Consider the following 27,924-nt stretch of genomic DNA (forward strand, 5'->3'; position numbering starts at 1 on the left):
AAACACACATAAACGTCTTTGTGTGTGTGTGTTTGTGTGTGTGTGTTTGTGTGTCTGTTTGTGTGTGTTTGTGTATGTGTTTGTTTGTTTGTGTATGTGTTTGTTTGTTTGTTTGTTTGTGTGTGTGTGTGTATGTGTGTCTGTGTGTGTGAGACAAACAGACAGAGAGACAGAAGTCATCTGTGTTGTGTGTGCGTGTGTAAGTGTCTGCGTGTCTGTTAAACTGCCCTAACGAGAACACCTGTGGGTCGCTAGATCAAAGGTTGCCATGGTGATGACTTCAAAGGGACTTCCTTACGCTGAGCTTAATAGACCTAAATGCTGTGGAACTCCTTTCAAACTATTTTAAAAAAATGGTACTTTAAAAGCCACTATTGCTTCGATATCGCATATTGAGCGTTAGGAAGACCTGATGAACAGATACTGTGACTGGCGAGTCTGTACGATAAAACATGTGTCTGTACGGGCGATTTACAAATCAGGTACGAGCTTCAGGGGAGACGTGGTTTTGGAGGGAGATTTAACATGGCGGCAGATGGCAGAGCGAGGTGGACTTTCTCTCACATTCAGTCCGATTTCAAGACGTCTGAGTCCGTTGGATTCCTATCGACCGCAGTTTATGACAGAAGACAATATTTCCAACGTTTCTATCCAACAATGGTGTATGAAGAGTGAACATTGTGGGAGTAAAGACAAAATACGTTTTATTTTTTTAACAGTTTCTGTCGCTTCTTCTCACTCTGTTAATTGGTGCGCCACCCTCTACGAACGTTTCGTGAAATTTTTTTTATGTTTTTTGCATTTTTCGGGAAAACGTACGGGCGAATCTCTTAGAAAAGTCATACCTCACGATTCCCGCGCAAACCGCACGTTTCGATGTAATTTTTGCGCATGTGCTGGCAACGCTCTGGGAGGAGTAGTGGTTTGACTATAAGAATAATAATAATAATAATAATAACTAGAAAATTTCGCAAGAAATTTTGAAAGTGTGGCTACTACTGCCGTAAGACGTCGCAATATATAGCTTTTGTTTCTGACGCCCGTCTCTCCTCCAAAGCACTTGAGTTGGTTTGTGTGTTAAACTGATTGGCTGATATGAAGCACCTGTGTGCTGCCGTCGTCATGGTGACCAAGTGAGCGCCAGCAGACTGATTAGAGGCAGACTGGACTGTGGATTTAAGGAAATAAACTACTGAACGTCCTGAACACACACAAACGTATATGAAATATCATATGACCTTATTAATGATCACAGTGTTGACAACTACACAATATAAAACACACGTAAACGTCTTTGTGTGTGTCTGTGTGTGTGTATGTGTCTGTTTGTGTGTGTGTGTTTGTCTGTCTGTTTGTGTGTGTGTGTGTGTTTGTGTTTGTTTGTTTGTGTGTGTGTGTGTGTGTCTGTGTGTGTGAGACAAACAGACAGAGAGACAGAAGTCATCTGTGTTGTGTGTGCGTGTGTAAGTGTCTGTGTGTCTGTTAAACTGCCCTAACGAGAACACCTGTGGGTCGTTAGATCAAAGGTTGCCATGGTGATGACTTCAAAGGGACTTCCTTACGCTGAGCTTAATAGACCTAAATACTGTGGAACTCCTTTCAAACTATTTTTAAAAAATGGTACTTTAAAAGCCACTATTGCTTCGATATCGCATATTGAGCGTTAGGAAGACCTGATGAACAGATACTGTGACTGGCGAGTCTGTACGATAAAACATGTGTCTGTACGGGCGATTTACAAATCAGGTACGAGCTTCAGGGGAGACGTGGCTTTGGAGGGAGATTTAACATGGCGGCGGATGGCAGAGCGAGGTGGACTTTCTCTCACATTCAGTCCGATTTCAAGACGTCTGAGTCTGTTGGATTCCTATCGACCGCAGTTTATGACAGAAGACAAGATTTCCAACGTTTCTATCCAACAATGGTGTATGAAGAGTGAACATTGTGGGAGTAAAGACAAAATACGTTGTTTTTTTTTAACAGTTTCTGTCGCTTCTTCTCACTCTGTTAATTGGCGCGCCACCCTCTACGAACATTTCATGAAATTTTTTTTATGTTTTTTGCATTTTTCGGGAAAACGTACGGGCGAATCTCTTAGAAAAGTCATACCTCACGATTCCCGCGCAAACCGCACGTTTCGATGTAATTTTTGCGCATGTGCTGGCAACGCTCTGGGAGGAGTAGTGGTTTGACTATAAGAAGAATAATAATAATAATAATAAGCCCGCAGGAGAACATGAAGTGTGCTTCCAGCATGGGGTCTATGACCCCATGCGGCTGAAGCCACACTTAACTAGAAAATTTCGCAAGAAATTTTGAAAGTGTGGCTACTACTGCCGTAAGACCTCGCAATATATAGCTTTTGTTTCTGACGCCCGTCTCTCCTCCAAAGCACTTGAGTTGGTTTGTGTGTTAAACTGATTGGCTGATATAAAGCACCTGTGTGCTGCCATCGTCATGGTGACCAAGTGAGCGCCAGCAGACTGATTAGAGGCAGACTGGACTGTGGACTTAAGGAAATAAACTACTGAACGTCCTGAACACACGCAAACGTATATGAAATATATGACCTTATTAATGATCAGTGTTGACAACTACACAATATAAAACACACGTAAACGTCTTTGTGTGTGTCTGTGTGTGTGTGTATGTGTCTGTTTGTGTGTGTGTGTTTGTGTGTCTGTTTGTGTGTGTGTGTGTTTGTTTGTTTGTGTATGTGTTTGTTTGTTTGTGTGTGTGTCTGTGTGTCTGTGTGTGTGAGACAAACAGACAGAGAGACAGAAGTCATCTGTGTTGTGTGTGCGTGTGTAAGTGTCTGTGTGTCTGTTAAACTGCCCTAACGAGAACACCTGTGGGTCGTTAGATCAAAGGTTGCCATGGTGATGACTTCAAAGGGACTTCCTTACGCTGAGCTTAATAGACCTAAATACTGTGGAACTCCTTTCAAACTATTTAAAAAAAATGGTACTTTAAAAGCCACTATTGCTTCGATATCGCATATTGAGCGTTAGGAAGACCTGATGAACAGATACTGTGACTGGCGAGTCTGTACGATAAAACATGTGTCTGTACGGGCGATTTACAAATCAGGTACGAGCTTCAGGGGAGACGTGGCTTTGGAGGGAGATTTAACATGGCGGCGGATGGCAGAGCGAGGTGGACTTGCTCTCACATTCAGTCTGATTTCAAGACGTCTGAGTCTGTTGGATTCCTATCGACCGCAGTTTATGACAGAAGACAAGATTTCCAACGTTTCTATCCAACAATGGTGTATGAAGAGTGAACATTGTGGGAGTAAAGACAAAATACGTTTTATTTTTTTAACAGTTTCTGTCGCTTCTTCTCACTCTGTTAATTGGCGCGCCACCCTCTACGAACGTTTCGTGAAATTTTTTTTATGTTTTTTGCATTTTTCGGGAAAACGTACAGGCGAATCTCTTAGAAAAGTCATACCTCACGATTCCCGCGCAAACCGCACGTTTCGATGTAATTTTTGCGCATGTGCTGGCAACGCTCTGGGAGGAGTAGTGGTTTGACTATAAGAAGAATAATAATAATAATAAGCCCGCAGGAGAACATGAAGTGTGCTTCCAGCATGGGGTCTCTGACCCCATGCGGCTGAAGCCACACTTAACTAGAAAGAGCATTTCCTGCTGAAAATGCGTTGGAATGCAAAAGGCTGAAGCTTATAGCTGAAATATTTGAAGGAAATAGCTGAATATAGCTGAACATAGTGGAATATAGCTTAAATTAGCTAAATATAGCTAAATATATTTGAAAATGAAAGAATAGCTGAATATATGTAAAAACAGCTGAATATATTAATGCAGCTGAAAATTGCGGAATAGATGAATATATAAATAAATAGCAAATCATTACTGAAAATATAGAAAAGGCAAAATACCTGCTGAAAAATGTTACAGTTCAACATCATTTAATTGAACTGTTGAAAATCCTTGTCGTTTAAATGTATCATTGGAAAAGTTGAAAGGAAAACTGCATCATCTAAATCAGAGGTGTCAAACATACGACCCGGCCCGCCACAGTGTCCAGTCCAACAGAAGAAAAAAAAAAGTTGTTTTTTTTAATATTGAAGTCTGCCATAAGTGGGGTTTGAACCACTGACCCTTTGCTTCTAAGACGGAGATGCTAACCACTGATCCACAGGCGCAGTTGGTGAGACAGCTGATATTATTGAGTGTCAGCAAAACCATCTGTCAAACCTCAGAACGTGAACGTTAGTGACGCTGTTAATCCTGACGTCTATAACCAAAGTGACCTGCACACACGCGCGCACACACACGAACGTGCACGCGACCATAATAACACGTTAACGCGGCCGTTCGCGCGCACACGGCCGTGCACGCGCGCGGCCGTTGAGGCGCGGGCGCACCCGTTGGCGAGCGTTTACACGCGCGGCCGTTTCACGTTAGTGGGCGTTTACGTGTGCTGCCGTTCACGCGCGAGCACGGCCGTTCATGTGCGCGACCCGTTCGCGTGTGCGGCCGCTTACGTGCCTGCTGCCTGTAGATGCACAGACCAAAGGGCTGCTGCTGGGGACGGACCGGCTCTCCCATTCAGTCGGACCTCAACACGTCTTATCTGTTGGATTCCTATCGACCGCAGTTTACGGCAGAAGACAAGATTTCCAACGTTTTGAGCTATAAATTATGTCCAAAGAGTATACGGTTTGGAGTAGAGAGCAAGTTTAAAATATGTGTATCGCCAAGTGCCCTCGCTCTGGAGTCTGACGTCACCGCTGTGAGCTGCCCATCACACAATAATGAGAAAGGCAGAAAAGGTGCGGAAAAACTATAAAACGAAAACGCCGACAGTTAAAACAATATAGGATATATCAAAAAAGATGAGTAATACAATAACAGCTAAACGTTTTGTCAACATTTTAAAGGTGGAATGGTGTCTCTAGCTGGAGGCATGACAGAGCCTTTACCTTTTGAAGTTGAAGAGTTGAAAGCGGATTTGAAGATGTTCTTCATTGGAAACCATTCATTTTTTTTTTATAAAAAGCTGAATAATTTTAAAATTTGAGTAAATATGAAAAATGTAAAAGCGTAGATTAATAGCTAAAGGTTTTGTCAACATGTGAAATTTTAAATATTGTCTCAAGCTCAACGTATGAAGAAACTGTAAACGTTTGAAGTTGAAGATGATTTGAAAATTTCCCCATTGGGTCCCATTATAAAAAAAATCATAAAAAGCTTAATAATTCAAAGATTTGAAAAGTCTGAAATATGAAAAGTCTTAGCCATCGTGTCCTTAGGTAACTGAATATTTTTATAATTGAACTTTTTTCTGTAGCTGAAAATATGAAAGAGTTGAAGAGGTCCAAAATACGGATGGAAGAAATAGAATAATAATAAAAAGTTTAACTAGAAAGAGCATTTCCTGCTGAAAATGCGTTGGAATGCAAAAAGCTGAAGCTTATAGCTGAAATATTTGAAAGAAATAGCTGAATATAGCTGAACATAGTGGAATATAGCTTAAATTAGCTAAATATAGCTAAATATATTTGAAAATGAAAGAATAGCTGAATATATGTAAAAACAGCTGAATATATTAATATAGCTGAAAATTGCGGAATAGATGAATATATAAATAAATAGCAAATCATTACTGAAAATATAGAAAAGGCAAAATACCTGCTGAAAAATGTTACAGTTCGAAGTCATTTCATTGAACTGTTGAAAATCATTGTCGTTTAAATGTATAATTGGAAAAGTTGAAAGGAAAACTGCATCATCTAAATCAGGGGTGTCAAACATACGACCCGGCCCGCCACAGTGTCCAGTCCAACAGAAGAAAAAAAAAAGTTTTTTTGAAAAATTAAAATCTGTCATAGGTGGGGTTTGAACCACTGACCCTTTGCTCCTAAGGCGGAGTTGCTAACCACTGATCTACAGGTGCAGTTGGTGAGAGACCTGATATTACTGAGTGTCTACAAAACCATCCGTCAAACCTCAACGTGAACGTCAGTGACGCTGTTAATCCTGACGTTTATAACCAAAGTGACCTGCACACACGCGCGCGCACACACACACACGAACGTGCACGCGACCATAATAACACGTTCACGCGCGAGCACGGCCGTTCATGTGCGCGACCCGTTCGCGTGTGCGGCCGCTTACGTGCCTGCTGCCTGTAGATGCACAGACCAAAGGGCTGCTGCTGGGGACGGACCGGCTCTCCCATTCAGTCGGACCTCAACACGTCTTATCTGTTGGATTCCTATCGACCGCAGTTTACGGCAGAAGACAAGATTTCCAACGTTTTGAGCTATAAATTATGTCCAAAGAGTATACGGTTTGGAGTAGAGAGCAAGTTTAAAATATGTGTATCGCCAAGTGCCCTCGCTCTGGAGTATTACGTCACTGCTCTGAGCTGCCCAACACACAATAATGAGAAAGGCAGAAAAGGTGCGGAAAAACTATAAAACGAAAACGCCGACAGTTAAAACAATATAGGATATATCGAAAAGATGAGTAATACAATAACAGCAAAAACGTTTTGTCAACATTTTAAAGGTGGAATGGTGTCTCTAGCTGGAGGCATGACAGAGCCTTTCCCTTTTGAAGTTGAAGAGTTGAAAGCGGATTTGAAGATGTTCTTCATTGGAAACCATTCATTTTTTTTTGATAAAAAGCTGAATAATTTTAAAATTTGAGAAAATATGAAAAATGTAAAAGCGTAGATTAATAGCTAAAGGTTTTGTCAACATTTGGAATTTTAAATATTGTCTCAAGCTCAATGTATGAAGAAACTGTAAACGTTTGAAGTTGAAGATGATTTGAAGATTTCCCCATTGGGTCCCATTATAAAAAAAATCATAAAAAGCTTAATAATTCAAAGATTTGAAAAGTCAGAAATATGAAAGGTCTTAGCCATCGTGTCCTTAGGTAACTGAATATTTTTATAATTGAACTTTTTTCTGTAGCTGAAAATATGAAAGAGTTGAAGAGGTCCAAAATACGGATGGAAGAAATAGAATAATAATAATAAGTTTAATAAAGATTTGAAGAACAATAGTTGGAATGCTTGCAGCATTCCAACTAACTAGGAAGAGCATTTCCTGCTGAAAATGCGTTGGAATGCAAAAAAGCTGAAGCATAAAGCTGAAATATTTGAAAGGAATTGCTAAACATAGCTGAACATAGTGAAATATAGTTGAATAAAGCTTAAAAAAGCTGAATATATTTGAAAATTAAATGTATAATTGGAAAAGTTGAAAGGAAAACTGCATCATCTAAATCAGGGGTGTCAAACATACGACCTAGCCCGCCACAGTGTCCAGTCCAAGAGAAGGAGAAAAAAAAGCTTTTTTTTTTAAAAATGAAAGTCAGCCATAGGTGGGGTTTGAACCACTGACCCTTTGCTTCTAAGACGGAGTTGCTAACCACTGATCTACAGGCGCAGTTGGTCAGACGACTGATATTATTGGGTTGCCGTGTGTCTACAAAACCATCTGTTAAACCTCAGAAAGTGAACGTCAGTGACGCTGTTAATCCTGACGTCTGTAACTGAAGTGACTTGCACACACGCGCGCGCACACACACGCGAACGTGCACGCGACCATAATAACACTTTAGCGCTGCCGTTCGCGCGGCCGTTTCACGTTAGTCAGCGTTCACGTATGCTGCCGTTCACGTGCGTGCACGGCCGTTTACGTGCGCGACCGTTCACGCACGTGCACGTGCGCACCCGTTCGCGTGTGGGGTCGTTCAAGTGCCTTCAGCCTGCAGATGCACAGACTAAAAGGCTCCTGTTAAAGAGTTGAAAGCGGATTTGAAGATGTTCTTCATTGGAAACCATTCATTTTTAATTTGATAAAAAGCTGAATAATTTTAAAATTTGAGAAGATATGAAAAATGTAAAAGCGTAGATTAATAGCTGAGGGTTTTGTCAACATTTGAAATTTTAAATATCGTCTCAAGCTCAACATATGAAGAAACTGTAAACGTTTGAAGTTGAAGATGATTTGAAGATTTCCCCATTGGGTCCCATTATAAAAAAAATCATAAAAAGCTTAATAATTTGGAAATTTGAAAAGTAAGAAATATGAAAAGGCATAGCTATCGTGTCCTTAAGTAGCTGAATATTTGAATAATTGAACTTTTTTCTGTAGCTGAAAATATGAAGGAGTTTAAGAGGTCCAAAATACGGATGGAAGAAATAGAATAATAAAAATAAAAATATGAAAGGTCTTAGCCATCGTGTCCTTAGGTAACTGAATATTTTTATAATTGAACTTTTTTCTGTAGCTGAAAATATGAAAGAGTTGAAGAGGTCCAAAATACGGATGGAAGAAATAGAATAATAATAATAAAAAGTTTAATAAAGATTTGAAGAACAATAGTTGGAATGCTTGCAGCATTCCAACTAATAATAATAATAATAATAATAAGTTTAATAAAGATTTGAAGAACAATAGTTGGAATGCTTGCAGCATTCCAACTAATAAAGATTTGAAGAACAATAGTTGGAATGCTTGCAGCATTCCAACTAATAAGCCCGCAGGAGAACATGAAGTGTGCTTCCAGCATGGGGTCTATGACCCCATGCGGCTGAAGCCACACTTAATAATAACTATGATAATACGTAATAATAATATTTTGTTGTGGCAACAACAGTCTAACATCTCTACATTTCTGCTTTTTCTTTCATGAAATGGTTTAAAAAGCACATCTATTCATGTTAAACAACCTGTTTCTATTTCTTAACCTCCCACAAGAAGATAATTAGCTTCAGTAAATACAATCAAAGTGGTATTGTTTATTTTACAATCTCCTTTTTTCTAATCAAAAACCAAGTCAGCAGCACATTTGGAAGAACATTTCTAAACATCACCACCATTTTTTTGTCATTTTACCATGGCGTGCAATGGTGCGAACAAGTCAAGATACTACTGAATTTAGGGCATATCTATTGCCTCCACACAGTTCTCAAAATGGCGACAGTGGAGACGATGTATAGCTGCTAACGGTGCAAACAAGAGTAAAGAGTAAAAACAGTAAAAACAACAGCAACATTGCCGACGGAGCTGACATTGTTTGTCTGAGAACGGAGCGGGGAACCAGAGAGTGGGCGCAACACATCTGTTGCAAAAAAGTACACCCGAAATTACTGCATGTGCAAAATATATAATTTTTAGGGTAAGTGGCTCAGTGTTAGAGATGTAATATTGGTTGAACACATTAAAACTAAATCTCAAATTACATTTCAAACATTACTGCTACAATTACAGATGAAGTCGCAACGCTGTTATCCGACTACGTAATAATGTCGGCGGTGAACATTTACTGCCGCTGCGATCAAAAAAAGTCACACGTTTATGTGCCATGGATATGCGTCATTGTCTTAATCATGGTTGATTGCGGAGTTGGAACGTTTAATTATTTCCAAGGCAGCTTCATTTACCGAGGCCTTGAATAAACAAATGCTGGCATCAAGGCAAAATTAATTTCCACATCCCCTTGATATCACCTGAAAGATGATCAATGGGCCTTTTTTTTTTTGGGACTCGTCCGAGCAGGGGGAAGCACAGGTGCAATCATTGCCATTAACGATGGCTCTATTCCGTTTAAGCGCCGGCCATGTCAGAGAGCCAGCATGTAAAATAGTAACGCAGAGGAACAGGTGGAGCTAAGTGGAGTCTAGCCCTCATCAATCTTATTAATTACACCTGTGGTGTTCTGCACTGAAAAGGTGTTGCCTTTGCCTCCCAAAATCTGGTCAAGTTGATTGTCAGTGACCGCAGTTTAAACACAGCAGCCGCAACAGCTAAATGAGTTTAGTTTTTGTTTTTCTTTAAGTAAAATGGAAAGCAAGGTGGATTTGAGGATTTGCCTCTGTAATGGTGGAGCATAATTTTCCTTCTGACTTTCCAGATAAGATAAAGCGGGCCGCTGCCGTTTTTCCGCTCGTCTCCTCGTAAACACCTTCCAATTGAAATTCCTTTCACACTGTAACTCCCAGCTCGGTGACATCATGGAATACAGCTCAGTGCCAAAATATCCACCTCACCACACATCAGAGCGCACATAATGCACTGTCTGCGATGAGAATTTAAGTGTCAGGCGATTATTACCTCCTTTTGAAGTGACTATTTGTCAATCTGATGCCCCGAGTATCACTCTCCAGAGAGGAATATAGCCCGGGAAATAATTACTACCAACTATAGCAGTTGGGCCAACGCAATTCTCGAGGTTGTTCAGAATAATAACGTCTGACTGAAGCAGAGGTCCAAGTCATTCATACCATTTAAAAAAAAAAAAAAATGTATGCGTTGATGCTGCGTTTGGAGGTAAAGCCCAATTACTCTAAGGGCTTTATGAGAGTTCTGGTATGTTGGATTTAAAATCTGCTCTGTGAAATGATTAACTCAATCTGACACAGGCTTTGTTTGGAGCCTCTCAAAGTCAAGGTCACAGTAGACTCAACTAAGGGCTCAGGATTTAATCCCTTTTAAGAGTAAAAAAAAAAGAGAGGTGACTGGAAAGATAATGTAAAAATAAAAATAGGATTATGCCATCAGTGGAGATATTGCTCCTTGTTTTGCTCGACATTTTAGATGTCAAGTGTCGAGATTTTACCCAGTCAACCGAAAAGTATATACAGTATGTGACTAAAGGGCAAGTGAAATGCATGCAGAAGGAACGCTTTAGGTTTCCGGAAAATATACCTTTTAATTAACATCCAAACGGAACGATCCCGTTTGAACTAAAAGTTTATTTTCCCCGTTATCTTCCCTTCATTAGTGCGAGCCCAATAAAATCAAGCACATAGGGGACAAATAATCATCGCTCAAAAGAAAAGACAAGTGAAGGATAAGCTCAGTGTGGGTTGATATATGTATTTTTGTTATGCTAATGAGTTTATACTTTCCACTTCATTAGCATACAAATGTCAGCACTCCGCTCGCGAGCCCTCCGCTAGCTCAATTATCTCCCGTTGCCGTCGTACACGTTGACGGGCTGTCTGATGAATCTGAGCCCGCCCTCGCTGTAAAGATCACTGAGGGCGCTCCATCTGTCCACGCCCGAGCACGCGGAGGTGGGTCAAATCTCATTTAAATCACAGCTAAATTTATCTCAATTTGAGTAGCGTTAAAAAGAAAAACACACACACACACACACAATAACAGTGCTCACAGCCAAACGACCCGCAGCTGTGGAGTTGTGTAACGATGCACTGACGAGGGAGGCAAACGTCAAGAACGTGGCTCTTTGATAAGAACGTGGCTCTTTGATGACCACGTGGCGTTCCTCATTATGCCTATTAACGATGGCGCGGATGCACCCAGCAGTGTTATTATTGAGTCCTTTTATCCTGGTTTCTGTTGAGCCGCGCCATATATTACCACTAGTGAATTGTGGCTGAACCCATTTAGTGAGTGCGGCAGGTTATTTCTGAAAAATGCACGACTAATCATACACCAATTATTTTTTGTGACGGCGCCACCATCGGCAGGGGGGGGGAGAAAAAAACACAATGCGCGAAAGCTTTTAGGGATAAGGAGGAAGCATTTATCCACTAACTGCATGATAAAACATTTGAGTTCCACGAGCACACTCGGACTGAAAATCCACTGTTGTGTTTTTGAAACCCAAAGTGGGTGAGAAGGATGTTTGTTCAAGCACTCACTGACACCACTTTGGTCTTCACGCTCGCAGTTTAAATTCAACATAATAGGCCTTAAGCTCTGATAGAAGCCGCAGATAAGACTCTCCCAGACCTTGTCCCACACACGCACACACACACTTTTCTTGCTGGTGTAAGATTCATTAGTGTGAGGATGCAGAGATCAGCAGGATTGGAGTGGAAGTTGCTTCATATTTAACAGGCTTTGGGAGGGAGCCAGGTCTTGTGGTCCGATAGCGTGCAATTTTCATCAAAGTAATGGGAGATGATGTCTTAGACGCTCGGAGCTCAGGGCAGGAAAAGGAATCAGACCTTCTTTGCCTTGCTCTCAGCACATACTATTTACTGTTATGGTTATTCTCTTGTCTATATAAATGGATGGCATATTCATCCCTGCCACTCAAGACGGTGGTTGACTCCGCAAGAAAATATAAGTGTGGTTTGAAGATATTTATCAGCTGAATTTAGATGGTAACATTTACACCGTCCTACAAAGACGGGAACGCTCACGAAGAAAGTGCAGTAAAACGACCAAAGTGTGGCATTTATCTACGAACTGCATGATAAAACATTTGAGTTTCACAAGCACACTTGGACTGAAATAGGCTAAGTGTTTTTAAGAACCAACAGTGGGTGAGAGGGATGTTTGTTCAAGTACTCACTGACACCACTTTGAGCTCCGCGCTCGTAGTTTAAGTTAACATAATGGGCCTTAAGCTCTGGTAGAAGCCACAGTAAAGACTCTTATCCCTCACACACGCACGCGCGCGCGCACATACACACACACACACACACACACACACACACACACACACACACACGCGGTTGCGATCTTAAAGCTCTCTGCTCAATGCCACCAAATCCTACTCACTGCACCATTATGCAGTCGTTCAAAATGCATGTCAAACTTTCAGTCCATCCTGTAAAGGTGGAATGTTTCAAATGAGAAGTATCTTTTTGTTTTTAAGAAGGGAAATCGAGTGATCATATCCGTGTGCCGATAGTAAATGTTCTCTCTGAAGGATCACTGGTCTGATGGAGACTGAACAGCATGTTATTTGCCCTTAATCTTCCATTGTCATAAAAATGAAGAAGTGCTTTAAACCTGCATTCTCTCAAATGGCCTGAAGGTTGCCAAAAAAAAGCAGTCTGATTGTATTGAAGTTCATGAGAAAGCAACCCTTCTCACTCGTGTTTTTTTATTTATTTTTTTTTAACTTTAACCCTCTGACAAAATATTCAGTCGTATATAGCTTCACCCCTGTGTGTCGGTTCTGGTTACAAAAAAAAGCCAAGGCTTTAAAACCGCAAATCCGTGAACACATGGGTGATGTTCGTTGACTACAGACACTTTATACACGTATATCCCATATGTTAATCTTAATGATAAAGTATCTATCCATCCGTCTGTCTGTCTGTCCTATATACGGTGTATGGTTCTGACCAATGCTGTCAAAAGTGAGGAAATAATGCATGACACTTCCAAAACTAAAGCCAGTTCCACTGAACCTGCCTCGAAAGATGTTGTTGAAGCTGACAAAGTAAGACTGGAGTTTGACAGTGACAGGTTAAAATTACCTGTGTTCATCTCGCGACCATCTTGTGTTGTGCTCTCGAGAGACCACTTTTGACCCAGTTAAGGGAACTACTATGTAAAAGCATAGTGTAGAAGACAGACGGTTACTTTTGGAGAAATGTCTGCTGTACAAACTCAGTTTACCTTGTACTGTTCTGTCCTCGCTGAACAATTTGTGGTAGACAGCAGACGAAAAACACATCTTAAGCGAGCATACATTCTTATAATATGATTGTGTTATACTGTCCAATTTAATATATATGTTAGCGTGTTATTAACAGCGTTAACGCAAACCATTTTTTAACGCCGGATGTAGCTCAACCGGAAGCAAAACGATAGGCACGCCGTTTGGGCTTGGAAGCTCGGCTAACGTTACAGTTTAAAATGAATGAATTGTGAGCGCATTACGGCAAAATGAATGATAAGAGGTTGGGGACGACGACAAATAAGCGCTGCCAGCTCCACTCCCGCCTGTCATTACGTCTTACCCAGATACTAAAGATACGTTTTTCTGATTGGGTATCCGTGCAGCCCATTTCTTTTTTTGATTGGCTGATGAGTGGCAACTCACGTCAGACCTCCATGAGATTCAGGGGAGACGTGCTTGAGTCCTTCATGGTGAGGGCAACACGACCAGGTCATGTTTGCGCTGCTGCACATTAAATAGCCTAGAGGTTTTTTTTTCAGCGTGAGAAATGCGATGTGTGGCGGGATGGCGTGACTTAAGACCAAAATGCGTGACAGTCACGCTTAATGCGTGACACTTAAGAGCCCTGAAACGTATTGCAGCCATAGCTAAATGGATGCTACTGCGTGTAGGCCTTGTTGTGGAGAGCGAGGATCTAGCTGATATAATACGCATCACGTTCAATGACAGGACCCCTACGAATTGCCTGATCTCGCTCTCTCTTTTTCTCTCTCTCTTTTTCTCTCTCTCTCTCTCTCTCTCGCTCTCTCTCTCTCTCTCTCTCTCTCGCTCTCTCTCTGCTTTATTGGCATGAATGTTGCAACAACAATAAAACACATCAGAAAAACATAGAAATATACAACTTATAGATGATGACAAAAATTACAATGATAAAAAAACAATGAGTAATTAAAATAATCTCTCTCTCTACCTCTCTCTCTCGCCCTTGTTTACCTGAAATGTGCACTTCATCATTTTATTTTGACCCGTCCTGTTTTGCAGTTGTTTTTCAATGAAATAAAACATTTGCACGAAGCAAGCCAATCCACTTTTTCATGTTGAGAGCATTAAAATAAAAAAAGCGATTAATTGCGAGTTAACTATAACATAAATGCAATTAATCACGATTAAATATTTTAATGGTTTGACAGCACTAATGTGTGTGTGTGTGTGTGTGTGTGTGTGTGTGTGTGTGTGTGTGTGTGTGTGTGTGTGTGTGTGTGTGTGTGTGTGTGTGTGTCTAGAAGCTGTGAAAACCGGCACAAGGAAGAAAAAGATGCAATGTATATTTTTCGCACTGCTTTTAAATGTCGACATATTTCAGAATACATGTCAATTGACAGCTTGGCCTTTCTTGTGTTGAATTTTGCTCTCAAAGCCTAATGTGACCCACTGGCCTCTACATCAGCAGGACAGTTAGCTTGTACTGTACAGATTGTTCTCATCTGACTAATGGGCTGGCGTGTAAAAAAAAAAAAGCCAATGTTCCCGATTGCGAGAGGGTCAGAAGGCCTTTGCTGTACTCGGGGCCTTGAGCAGAGAACGTTCTCCACCATGCTCTGTTACTGACGTCGGTCTTCTCAAAACTTATGTGTTAGGGAGTCGGCAGTCAGAGACGATTTACTTTATCTTAACACATTTCTATCATACATTCATTGTAGCCATGCTCTTCACAATTTTACAATTTACATAACTAAGATCAAAACAAAATAAATTACTGTACGACGATCCCACAACATTTAGGCGCTAAGTTACTCTGGTGCTGCATGAGTTTAGTGCCACATCCACTGAAGAGTTTTTTAGTTTTTTAGACTGTCTTCTGAAAATGCCTGGCGGGTAGCACTTTAGGGGTTTATTTCCGCTGACACACTTTGGTTGCGTCTCGCTGCCATGATACGGGCAAAGCCGCCATGATACTCGTATCAGCAAAAAGGTAGAGAACTTGCTCCGGCCCTTCTTCACAAGGAAGCACGCAGTGGCTCATGAGATCTTGTCCTGTGCCGTCCTTTTTTTTTTACAAATCAACTTTAATACCTAACAAGATTTGTTTTGTCCAATTTTCCGAACATGAGGACAACATGAAGCCCACAGTAAAAAGGATGGCATGGACCACAACATACTCGTAATAAAGCGCATTTGATTACATCTCTGGCTATTTGTCCCGCCCCTCCTCCAATGTGATTGGCTGGCTTGCGGAAAAAGTAAAATCCTGACTGTTTCATCTGAAGTAAAAAAAAAAATTCAACTCTCTTGTGGATCAGAGAAGAAAAAAAAAAGCCAAATGGTCCGCTCGTCATGCTGTTGTCGTCTTGACCCTTAGAGTAAATACTCTATGCCTCGTAGTTTTTCACGCTATACACAGCCCTGACCCGTTTACCCTGGACACTTCTGATGAGGTCACGGTTTGAAATGTATTCAAATAAATAAAAGATTGTATTATTCTAATAAACACAAGTGATAAAGTACAATGTCACACGTGGAATGAATTTGATTGTGTTAAGAGTTCAGACAATGAGAAACAAGAAGAATACACTCATGTACTCGGTTAGGAAGGTTGCCACTTGCCTGACGGATTGAGTGTAGCGAAAACTTTACTCATCAGTATTCGAATTATGTTCCGTATGAGATGGAAAACAAAGTTCACAGAAGCCTCCCGTGTAACCGAACTGAAAGCTATAGTTTGGCCTCCAGCATTGAACATTTCTAACACCACCGATTCAAAGCGAAGCGTCACTCTTACTCTTGCGAGCTGTTTCATACGGACATCATTTCAGGTGATGGTGATATAGATTGCTCTACATACTCCAGAGAGAACCTTTTCATCTGCGGTTGCTCATCTTGTTTCCCTCCTACTGTCTTGACATTGCTTTGTCTTTTTTTTTTTTTAAGTGGGTCACTTCACTGACACATCACTGTTCATCATATGTAGCTCTCGTAGGGGGTGAAGCCTGTGTCTGGTCCAGGATTAACTTTACTTTTCCCTCAGAGATTAACTTGTATTTGTAGAGACATCAATCACTGTTTTGAAGGTCCTGCATCTGGGACCTACACGTCATCTGTGCATTTACATTTGATTTGACAACAAAATGAGAACTGTCAACAGAAAGAGGAAACTTTTATTTTTCAGTTGACAAAAAACACGACAAAACATTGTAAATGACAAAAGGAGGACAAAATAAATGAATAAAGTATATTCATAGGGGATCACCAATCACTCTTTACAATGTGTGATCCATTGTTTTCAGGTCAGCTGAGAACATTACTCATCTTTTCCCTTGTATACAGTCTACTTTCCCCAGCGTTGTTCATGGGTCCCTGCTTTGATCCTTTGAAAAAAAGTAGATTTTTTTTATAGATTATATTTCCTTTTCAATGTCCAGCCACTGTCCTGGGCTTGGTGGGTCACTTTTCAACCAGTTCTTTGTGGTGGACTTTTCACTTGCGAGTATCAGGATACTAAAGAGGTAGATGTCCCTCGTTTGAATTATCTCGCCAGGTATCAGCCTCAGGTCAGTCTATCAATTTAAGCGATAACTGAAATAAATTAACTGTTCGATGAATTACTATGCAACTTTGTATGAAAGCTGTATGTCATTTTTAATGTAATTGTAATCACTGTGTTGACAATCATTGACTGTATGTAAGAAGTTGACGTAGTCACCTTGACATCACCCATTGGTTTACGGACTGTTGTTTCGAAGCCCCAAGTTCAACGTTTTAGCAGTCACTATGTTGGTTTGGGATTCCATTTGCAACCAGAAGACACAAGATGGTGGCGTTGAATACAACCAAATGCTTTCAAAGACAATGTTAAGCAACCAACGTTACGGCCTTCCCGTATTAGGTTCACTTCTCAGCCCTGGAGGTTGCCACGGGTCAAGGATTTAACACAACATGAACTGAACCGAATATAAAATATTCATTAAAAATCAATGTTGTTCATTAATAATTGAATCAGAAAACATAATCTAGCTGTTTCATGTAAGACGTGTTTTATATATCAACCAGCTGGTGTGGTTGAGTGTTTTTTTTTCTTTTTTTTTTGCAGAAATATTCATTTTTAAAATGTGGTTCGTTTTTTTCTTTGTACTGCATATTGGACGTTTGAATGTGACTGGTTTCACCTCCAAGCCATTTTACTTTTACAATTCTCTTTTTAGTTTGTCAGCATTCTGTTTATTTTGCCCTTCCAGCTGCCTCTTATGAAATAGTAATTTAAGCCATGATTTATTTACATCAAATAAACAAGCTGAATTACTTTTTAAATTAACAAGTGTGAATTTAACAGTTGGATATGTTTGAGTCAGAACTATTTACTTTTCAAGAACCCCAAGAGCCACTGCTGACTCATTAACAAGCCTTTTCCATCTTTTATTCTTAACCCTGAGTTGAAATGTTCTTTTTTTTCCCCCCATTCCCCAACAGGATATCTCTAAAGTTCAGAGAATTGTCACAGCCAGTAAATCACCCATGAACATCGGAGTAATGAGGAGGGAGGGCGACGGAGTTAAAGCCTGCCAAATGGAAAAGGTGAGCCTTTCGAGTAATAAACTATAATGGCCTCTGTGACCTGAGGGCCCACATATCCACGAGGTTCATCTGTTCACTCAATTCATGCTTGAGCCTCTCACGAGAAAATTAGACGGGTCACTTTTACTCAGTGTGTCTTCATTAATCAAAAATGTTGTGCAAGAACTGCAACTTAATGAAGCAGTCATTTAGTTTCAACTTTGACACTTATTACTTTGTTGGATCAGTTCTTATCGCACATGATCAACTTGGATTACACTTTCCTTTGTGGGATATGAAACACTGACTATGAACAGACCATGGTATCAAGAAGATTACAATCAACCATGCTTTGCAGAAACATTGTTTTCTGGCAACAGAAACATAATCAGCAACCATTTTGAAAATGGCTTGTTTGAGGAAGAATGGTAAACATCAAGTGCTTCCTGCTCTCAAAAAACAACCATGTTGTTCTCTTTTGTGATGGTAAATCAAATATCTTTGGTTACTGGAACACAAAACACGATAACTTAAAAATTATGATGGTCAGAAGCTATAAAATGTTGCTGAGGTCATGGGATATTTGCTTCAATAAAGTTAAAATATGCAAGAATATGCATTGTCCTTGACGGCACATGAAGCCTTGAGTGTGCCTCTGGGGAATAATTAAACAATGGTACAGTGTTCTGGAGCAGAAATTAAGTTAACCGACGAGTCAATTATACATCTTTAAGTTAATTATCAAACACTCAATTTCATGTTTCTACAATGTGATGGTTTGCTGCTTTTCTCTTTGTTTGTCATTGCAAATTGAATCACCTGAGGCACCTTGTTTAGTTTTTTATTTAATTGACACCAAGCCATCTGGACAGATAAATCAATAGTGACGCTTCACTAAGCCCCGCCCCCTACTGCAACAACCTATTAGCGCTACCATGGAGCCTAAACTGCCACTAACTGCACTCACTAAATAAATATGATCAAGTCTTATGTAAAAAAAAAAAAAGCGATTTGATAAGTAAGCAGACAGAAGGGTCTATGAAATGCGTATGAGAGAAAGATATCCAGAACGTCAAACTGATTCAGCAAAAAAATAAAGATAGAAGGGGCAGCCAAAATCTCAGTGTAAAAGTGAACCACCACATCCCCTGTCCATCAAGACGGAAGACATCATGACGTTAAGGAACAGTGTTGTTCATTATGCGCTAACACTTATAGTCTAACTCTCGTGAATACTGTACTCTGCTAACGTTAGCTCTACAGGATTTTACTTCGAAAAGGTAATATTTTTGGAAAAGTATTTCCGCTTCCAACCCATCAATATAACCCAACGTTTCGAGATGACCAGTTCAAAATCTACAAAATCAACCTGAAATTTAAGAAAAGCTACAAGTCAGTCGGAGCTGGTTGAAATTGCGCTATGATTGGCAGGGACTTAGCAAAGGGTCAATTGTTTGTTGGCGCCTGGCTGTCACTCATATTAATTCCAGCAATGCAACTGCAGACGCACGAGGAAGTACTGCAGTTGCGAGGAAGATCCATTTTTGCTCATTCACGCCGAGGTTTACACAGAGGAACTTCACTGAACATTTGAGGGAGCCGAGTGCCTTGCTAGCACTTTGAAGCGGTTGTTGAGGGAGGAACGAGAGAAGCAGTCGCTGACCTCTCCTTTTCTGATTTCTTGCGGAGTACTTTGGTGCCTTGTTATTACACACTTGTTTCTCTCAGATCCAGGCTACTGTGAGGATTCAGTCATCAGTAAAGGCTCCGAGTGAGAATCTCCAACCCTGTCAAAACTAACGTGATTCGAAGAAAGCAGGGGAAGCGAACGGGGTCCATAAGGACTTCTGGCAAGTGGCGATCAAGAGCTATTCCAGATAGAAGTTGATAGACCGCTGAACACAGGGGACTACGTAGGAGATGCCACCCAGGGAGGAAATTACCGTATATGGCATCCGTGTCAAAGTGATTGTTCTTTAATGAAATTGTGCCAAAAGCAATGTTCACCTCGGTCCCATAGTTGATTATATAATTTTCGCAGGGTTGTAAAATCCTGCAGCAAGAGAGGGAAAAACATCCTGATACAAATACGAACAGACATATTTGAAACTGAGACTCTGATTTTGTGTTTTCCTCGCGAACAAAGACACATTTCCCCCCGTCTCTCTCCCCCTCGTAGGCTGGGAGGAAATGAGGAGAGACAGTTTGCATGAGCGTGTATAGCTTTCAGTCTGAAAACGATAGGTTCGCTGCACTCTAACAAATGATTTTCATCGACAGCCGTCACGCTTAGCCGTTTGAAATATATATATTTCAGAATGCATTAGGCCGGAGATCTTGTCTCATTGTTGTATGACTCAGCCAGCCGTCGCTCCTCACTTGTCCTAGATGAGGTTTGATGCATTAAAATGATTTTGTGAGTCACAATTTATCCTATTATTAGACGAGAAAGGAGGAATTCATGGATCCTGTAGTAGCCATGTTGAACCTGTATACAGCTACATTCTGACCATAACAATTTGCAGCAATGTTACGTAAAAGCAAAAGTCTTACCGGAGCGCAAAAATGGCTCCAAGTGCATCGCAGTCAGGAAATGATCAACAGGTGTTTGTTATGGGAAATAACAAAAACACATCCTGCAGGGCTGCAGCTAATGATGATTTTCTGGATTGATTATTTAATGATTGATTTGTTTTCGTCAGTAAAATGTCAGAAAATACTGAAAGAAATGCCCATCTCAAGTTTTTGGAGCCATAGGTGACATCTTCAAATTGCTTCTTTTTTTTCTTCCCCTAACCATTCAGCACCTCGTTGCTCAATTTGTCACGCCCGTCGGTGGCTGATACCAACACACAAGGCAGCATTTAGAGTCTTTATGAGACACACCGGGGTTTAAAGTAATTACAATGTAAACGCATCCTCGTCATTATTAGACGCTCTGAGAAAATGCTCCAGGAGTATGAAGACGTTTGTCGTTGTGTTCACAAGATTAAGTCTCACTTTCACTTTGCAAATAGAGTATATTAATCCCAAATCATCAATCTTATTCCAAAACCTAAGCAAGGTATCTGTTTTTTATTCACAACATTAACCCTGTGTTAACTGCCACGATAGTGGAGCATCATAGGGTCCCGGCCCAAGTGTCAGTATGTGACGAGTTGGGATGAGAAGATGTTGGTTCAAACCCATTTACCACGATACTATAAAATTGAGCCAAGCAGATCATTGCCAGAACCACCAAATGTTCAGCATGTGTTGTTTGGCAAAAACAGTTATTAATAAATATTCATCAATTTTGTTGATGATTACTGTTCTGTTAAATGACTGATAAATAAATGATCTATCAGTGTTATCACTAGAAAACGGTCTGTGATGGTAATACCACTATTTTCGTACACACCTGAACAGATTCCCTAAATTACTCTCATTAATCAAATTAGAAAGTTTATAAGATTATAAAAAAGAAGTCAAAGAAACTTCTGACGGGTTTTTTGGGGGGGGGTGAAAATCAAAAGAGCGTATTAACGACACCGTCTATTAATTCTGATGTGTTTTCACTGAATAAACACAGCTGGGAAGTTGACAACTTCCTCGCATGTGCTGAGTTGTGTTCCCTCCACTCCCACAGCCCGACGGCAGCTGCTCCCAGAATCAGACGGAGGAATCAGCCCCAGACAGTAAAAAGCTACCAGAGCCACAGCAGGTGAGCCTGACTAAAACTTATATTATTTTATTTTACATCATACAAGATACAGACGTGTGAAAGATGTCTCTGCCTTCTTTGGCTCCACAGGAAATAATGAATCCATGAATCGGAGGAAATGTCGTACATTATGAGAATGATGTCCTTCTATACTTTGCTTATTGTCAAGAAATCAAACAAAAAGAGCAAAAACAACAATGAAAATTGGTTTTGAAATACTGTATGACCTCCATTCCCCTTTCTTTGGCCCTCAGCCAAAATCCCTTTTATTCCCACTGAAGACATAATTTGTTATAAATGGGTCCCAAATGTTAAAAAAAAGCTCCATAATTCCCAGAACAGTTGGGAATCGTAGTTTTGAGCCAACGTGACTGCCAGGAATAACTAGTGCATTTGCAGGAGTTTATTTTCAGCGTAATGACTATTAGCTCCAAATAAACTCCAGTGAGTGTTTGTGATAATGAAGGAACATGTCAGCCGTTGCAACTTTGTAGCCGATTGATGCGTATTTAATGGGTTTTGACAACAATGGAGATCTATGGCACAGAGGAATAGGCAACACAGAAAAATACTTGTCCGTGATTCAAGTCATTGTTTTTTGGGGAGGGGGGGGGGGGGGGGGGATTTAAAAATAAAAACTATTTTAGCTTTGACAACAAGCTCTCATAATCAAAATGTAAAAAAGAGGTAGCATGACGTGGATGTTTTCAAAAATGGAAAGCAAAGCCAAGCAGACGTATATGTAACCAGCTCAGTGGGACTACAGTGACAGCTCATACCCTGAAATGATCAAATTCAGTGTGCAACAAAGTACGACACAAGTGGAACAAAGCAGAGCAGATGACACACAACGCCCACAACACGTTCCTGAAAGATGGCAACCAATCTCCTAAAACCTAATATTCAGAGTGCCAATGTCACCTATAGTGTGTGGTATTCAATGCCCTGCCAAACTCATGCATAACTGCCTCCCTCATCATATTATTGAATTGAGTCACACCTGTTTGGCAGCGGCAGATGGTACCACAAAACAATGCATCTCATTTCCATGCGGTGCAACACTGTGTAACTGAACAACTGTCTTGCATTCCAAGTGTCAGCGATCCATTTTTAGATACGAGAATTTTTCAAAAGAAATCTCGACAAGTGGGCAGATTTGTCTTCACTCGTCTGTGCTGTGCCACAGAGATATTCAGAGATGGAATCTTGACACAATTGCTTTTTTATTCTTCATGTAAGTGGACTGTCACTGATACAAAGGAGGACAAGATATTGGTACTCTCAACATAGTATGTTACATGTTATTGGAAAAGCAGTTTATTAGCAGTGGCTCTGTATTGACGCAAGATGCCAGACTAAACAGAAAAAAAAAAAAAGTAAGTGAACAATGAACATAAGTGCTGTTTTTAGTTTTAAATCTAAAAGTTGATATCTTTGATGTTCCGGGCTTTTTCCTGCATCAAGGATTTTTTGTGGTGGACACAAAGTAAACTCATTCGTACAACTGTCAGAGCTAACGACTACTAGTAGTGTTGAACATCGACAAGACCACTTGTAGCGGTGAATGGGCCAAACCAACACGGGATAAACCATACAAAAAACTAGTTGTGGTTTCGTAGCATACACTTTGTTCAGGATGGTTTTCTTCAACCTAATCAAGTGGTTTTGTTCACGGAACACAACCTTTATTTTGTGATCGCAAAAAAGAGTGCAAAAACATGGGCAATACCTGTTCCTACTAACAAAACCAAGAAATGCATGTCAAACACACTAAGGACTTTAGCCAGGAGATCAGGTTTCAAGAAAGGGGTTATTTTGAAATCCAGTGTTTTCCATAAGTACAATGGTATGTTTAGCATTAACAATTGACTCTCTCTCACTGCTGTCGGCTGGCATCTCTCATGCACAGCACTTGCCATTCATGGTGTAGTAAACAATTTGATTAGTAATGATTTGCATGCTGGTCTCCCTGAATCAATCTGCATTAAAGTGCCCCCCTATTCCTGTCACTACTCTCCCTTCATTATGTGTTCTCGTGTTCGACGTCTTTGACTGAGAACTCGAGTGTCATCTCGCCTCTATGTTCAAATGCTTTCGGAAGAAAAGGCTTCTCTTGTCGTCTTGCACCTGTTGTTTTTTTTTTTGCACACAAACACAAAGCCGGGTTCAAATAGCAACAGAGCAAACACATGCAGTTTTTTTTTAGGTGAGACGTATTCACACAGTCTCCCGTGGCAGAATGATCTGACAAAGAAGCTCTGATCAATGTAACCTGAACATCGACGAGCTGACAGACCAGCAGCAACGGATCCACAGAGGACAGTTAATCTTTCAGCCAGATTAACTATAATGTCAACAACACAGCATTGTTCCAGCTTGGTAGATATACAGTGCAGGCTTTAAAGCCCCAGTATGCAATCCAAGCTGTGTACAATTCATACAAATGTGAGGTTTATTTGTTTGAGTCCATCATGAAGATTATTTTAGTAAAGTTTCTATAAAATATGACTCCAGAACATTTTTGCAAACCCTGGCAACAATACATCACGCCTCTAAAGCACAGTGGCATCAGTCTTGTTTGTTTCTGACGTTCCTGAATTTATTAAAATAAAAAGGTGCAAGTGGAAACTGGAATATGGAAAAAAAATCAGTGTCAGGGGAGGAAAAAAATCAACTGAGCCAGCTATGCAGTTCAAAATCATCAATTATTTATTGTTATTGAGAATAATTTAAAAAGTAATAAATATGCCTATCAGACTTGAATATACACACACACATATATATATATATATATATATATATATATATATAATCTCAAGATTATATATATGTAGACATATATTTTTAAAAAATAGTAGAATTTTATCGGCAATGTTGGTTAAAAATTTGTTTTTGCTTACAAACATAAATAAAAAAACACATTGTCAACCTGCTGCACAGTCAGTTAACATAAAATATGTCAAGAAAGGGGCTATCTTCCCTTTGACCATTTTTACATCCTTTTGGCTAACAGCACAGAGTCAATATAGCCTTACATGAATAGTATTTCTAAAATTGTTATTCTCTCTCTGCTTAAAACAAACACAGTGACAATCTGGCTAACGGGCTAACAGCAGAAACAGCGCTAACGATGGCGACAGTGATGACACAGCTAACAGCCTGCTAACAACATCTGGCTCCAGCATCATCAGCTGTAACCGGCACATAGGCGCAGTGCAGAGCGGCGGTCCTGAACTAGGGGCCCATGAACTTAGTTGCACTAAAAGATCAGAAATATCTGATATGCTCAGACTACAGCACATCCTTAGCATAGCAATTAACTGTTTGCTGCTACTTTAATGCCCTGAATGTCATCTAGAGAATCTTTAAGTGAGTTTTAGCTGGTGATAAATACGATGCGTAACAAAAGGGAAAATCCCAAACCCACATCAAAGTGGGCGGCAACAGAGTCTGGCAAGAAGCCACAAGAGTGCATTATGTGACAAATCATTTGCCTGCCGATGGAAGTGAGAGTCATTGAGTACCCAGCCACTGAAAAAAAATACACGCTGTACATTAGAAATGCTTAGTGTTTACACAACTGCCAAAATATAGTGTAGTCAAATGTAAAGTTTACTTTCAAGCTCTGCTGAGAGTGATTGGATAAATGTAGAGGTGTTTGTTGCCTCTTTTTGTTGGTTTTGCTCCGAGCCAGGTGATAGAGTTATAACCCGCTGCCATGCAGAGTGATGTGTAACTCAATAATTTGCAAGCAGCCAGAACGCCTAAAGGCATTCTCCAAAGTGACATTGGTAAACACAAAACAGATGCTTTGCTTGGAGAATTGGTTTCTGGAGTATGTGTGCGCAGTGCTTAAACATGTCATTGCCAAAAACTGACGGAAATTATTTAAAATACCCAAAGAAAATTACATTCAATTAATGAATTGCATTGGAGTCCAATAAATTTGTTTTTAAATTGTTCGCAGGGATGGGTGAAATTAGCATAAGAGAAACACACACACACAGAGATTTATTTGCAGTTAAGTGTGTGTATATATTTTGATATCTTGAGTGAAAACCAGCAGGACTCTGTTGCTGTGTCCCAATCTCGGGGAGCTACACACCTTTCAGCATGTCAACACCGAGTATCAGAACATGTTGATGAGCATTTATAAAGTAGTGCTGCCGAGAGTATCTGGGAGAAACGATTGCCCTTTACTCCACGTCATTGAATTAGAAGGCCACACTTCATCAAGAAATTATCTAACCATAACAATTTGCTAAGATGACAAAAATGACACTTGATGACCTTTCTAGAGTTAGCTTCAAAGCTGATGTCAGAATCCAGGATAATCCCACATTTGTTAGCATGGTCCTAAGTGTGAAGGGCTAAAGTCTGAATGTACAAACACAGTTGTTCACTTTTACCCCAATTAATATAATCTCAGTCTTGTCTAGATCCGGCTGCAGGAAGTTGTTTGACATCAATATATTTATCTCGTATAAACCTATACACTGGGATCAGATCCTTTAGTGACACAGTAATATATAGTTGGGTGTCATCTGCGTACGAGCTGTGAATGTACTTCGAGCATCGTAGTTTGAAGCTCAGGGCCACTGGTCAAACCAAGGTACAAGGTACGAGTTAGAAGTGAGATTCTGTTAGTTAGACCTCAATAATACACACAGTATGCTTCGGTATGAAACAAAGGATGTACACAGAACTTCTGTTTGTACAGAAACTCCTCAAGGCACTTCTAGATTGGTTGACGTTATTTCAAGGTGAATTATGACGATTTTAAGTGGTTTCGTGTGAATTCACAGCGTTTACCACATGTGCAACAGTGTGCTGGGCTACCCAGTGCGTTAGACAGTAACACCAAGGAGTCTGACAAAGTGTCGGCGTGTGACGAGCGGAAATGAGAAGTTGTTGGAAGTAGCAGCCCCTAAAACAAGCCCGACGTCGTAGAGTTAGACTGAGAGAGAGAGAGGAATCCGACTGTGTGGTTACAATGCCCCAGTAGTACCCATCAACGTTATCTTTAAATAACTATGTTTTGCATCCCACAGGATACATTTAGGAGCATTTCCTGCTCAGATTACAGACCACCACATGTCTACTGCGGAATATTATTGTGTCAGGCTCATTAAGAATCTTTATCCTCTGAACCTAAACAGCAAAGGAGCCAAGCGCAGACTGGAAAATCCGACACAAAGCTCTCAGACGACAGCGAGGAGGCGGAGGGAGGCAGCAGCAAAAAGACAAAGCCACATGAATACAACTGAGCGGACGGCACATCATCCAAAATGCAGAGCTCCTGCACCGCCTGAAGGATCTTTCGAAGAGCACACACTTGCGCACTCTCACAAAAAAACGTGCGCCCATACACACACACACACACACACACACACACACACACACACACACACACACACACACACAGCTACATAGGCATATCAGCATTCTTTGCAAAAGCTGAGACACTGGAAATGTCAACACAAATTTCTGAGTCATCTGCAAACCTTCATAGTAAAAATGGCATGCATTCTAGAAATTCTTTTTTAAAATGGTAGCAATGGCACTGGTAACTTGTTTCATGATTGTTCATTTGTTGTTTACTTATCTGAGTTTTATTCTGAGTGAAGACACTGCTTTCTAAATGTGTGATCTTTATAGAAAAATCCCTTTGCACTGGTGAGGTCTGACACTGTATCCTGTGATATAAGTATATCAATTGATAAATTAAAGATACTACTATACTACTATTACTACTACTACTACCCAACTTAGAATATTGTTTGTCACTCATTGTAGCAAGGTTAATTTACTCCTCCACATTTTGAAATATAGAGGCTCAAGTTGGCTGGCCAACTGTTCAACATTTAATATTTCAGCACTCTTTCTGCCTTTAACACTCAAGAGGCAAAGAGCCAAAGACTCACAATGGGTCGTCTCCCTGAGAATGTGCCATGCACTGAGTAGTATCTCCTAGCTACATGTATCCGTGTTATCTGACCTTTCTGTGTCCTTTCAATAAACTGTAATTTTCAGTAAATGTGTGAAGAATAAATGGTTATTCGTGGGAAAGAAATGAGTGAGTATGTTTGTGATCAACAGAGGAAATGGTTGCACGGCGCAAAGAGCAATCAGCAAGATGTATATGCCTTGTGAATATGAATCAGGGTTCAGACAATACGAGAAGAGGAGGCACCGACATGTCTGAGGTGAGAAGAAAATGTGTATTTACCAAAATAGAAATGATCCATTGTGCAATTTTAAATGTTGAATGAGTGGAATAATTATCTGATAGAA

General features: G+C 40.3%; 1 protein-coding gene across 1 annotated transcript in view; it reads left to right on the plus strand.

Annotated features, from left to right (window-relative positions):
• Window positions 1–27,690, plus strand: part of luzp2 (leucine zipper protein 2) — a 159,610-nt gene extending 131,920 nt beyond the window's left edge. Inside the window, exons 10-12 of the mRNA XM_068577508.1 lie at window positions 17,844–17,948; window positions 21,556–21,630; window positions 26,790–27,690. Coding sequence (XP_068433609.1) covers window positions 17,844–17,948; window positions 21,556–21,630; window positions 26,790–26,897 — 288 coding nt within the window. The 3' untranslated portion in view covers window positions 26,898–27,690. The remainder of the gene's footprint in view (window positions 1–17,843; window positions 17,949–21,555; window positions 21,631–26,789) is intronic.
• The last annotated feature ends 234 nt before the right edge of the window (window positions 27,691–27,924 follow it).

This window comes from Clinocottus analis, unplaced genomic scaffold, assembly GCF_023055335.1.
Source record: "Clinocottus analis isolate CAN_PGR_092001 unplaced genomic scaffold, fCliAna1.0.p SCAF_1, whole genome shotgun sequence".
NCBI lineage: Eukaryota > Metazoa > Chordata > Actinopteri > Perciformes > Cottidae > Clinocottus > Clinocottus analis.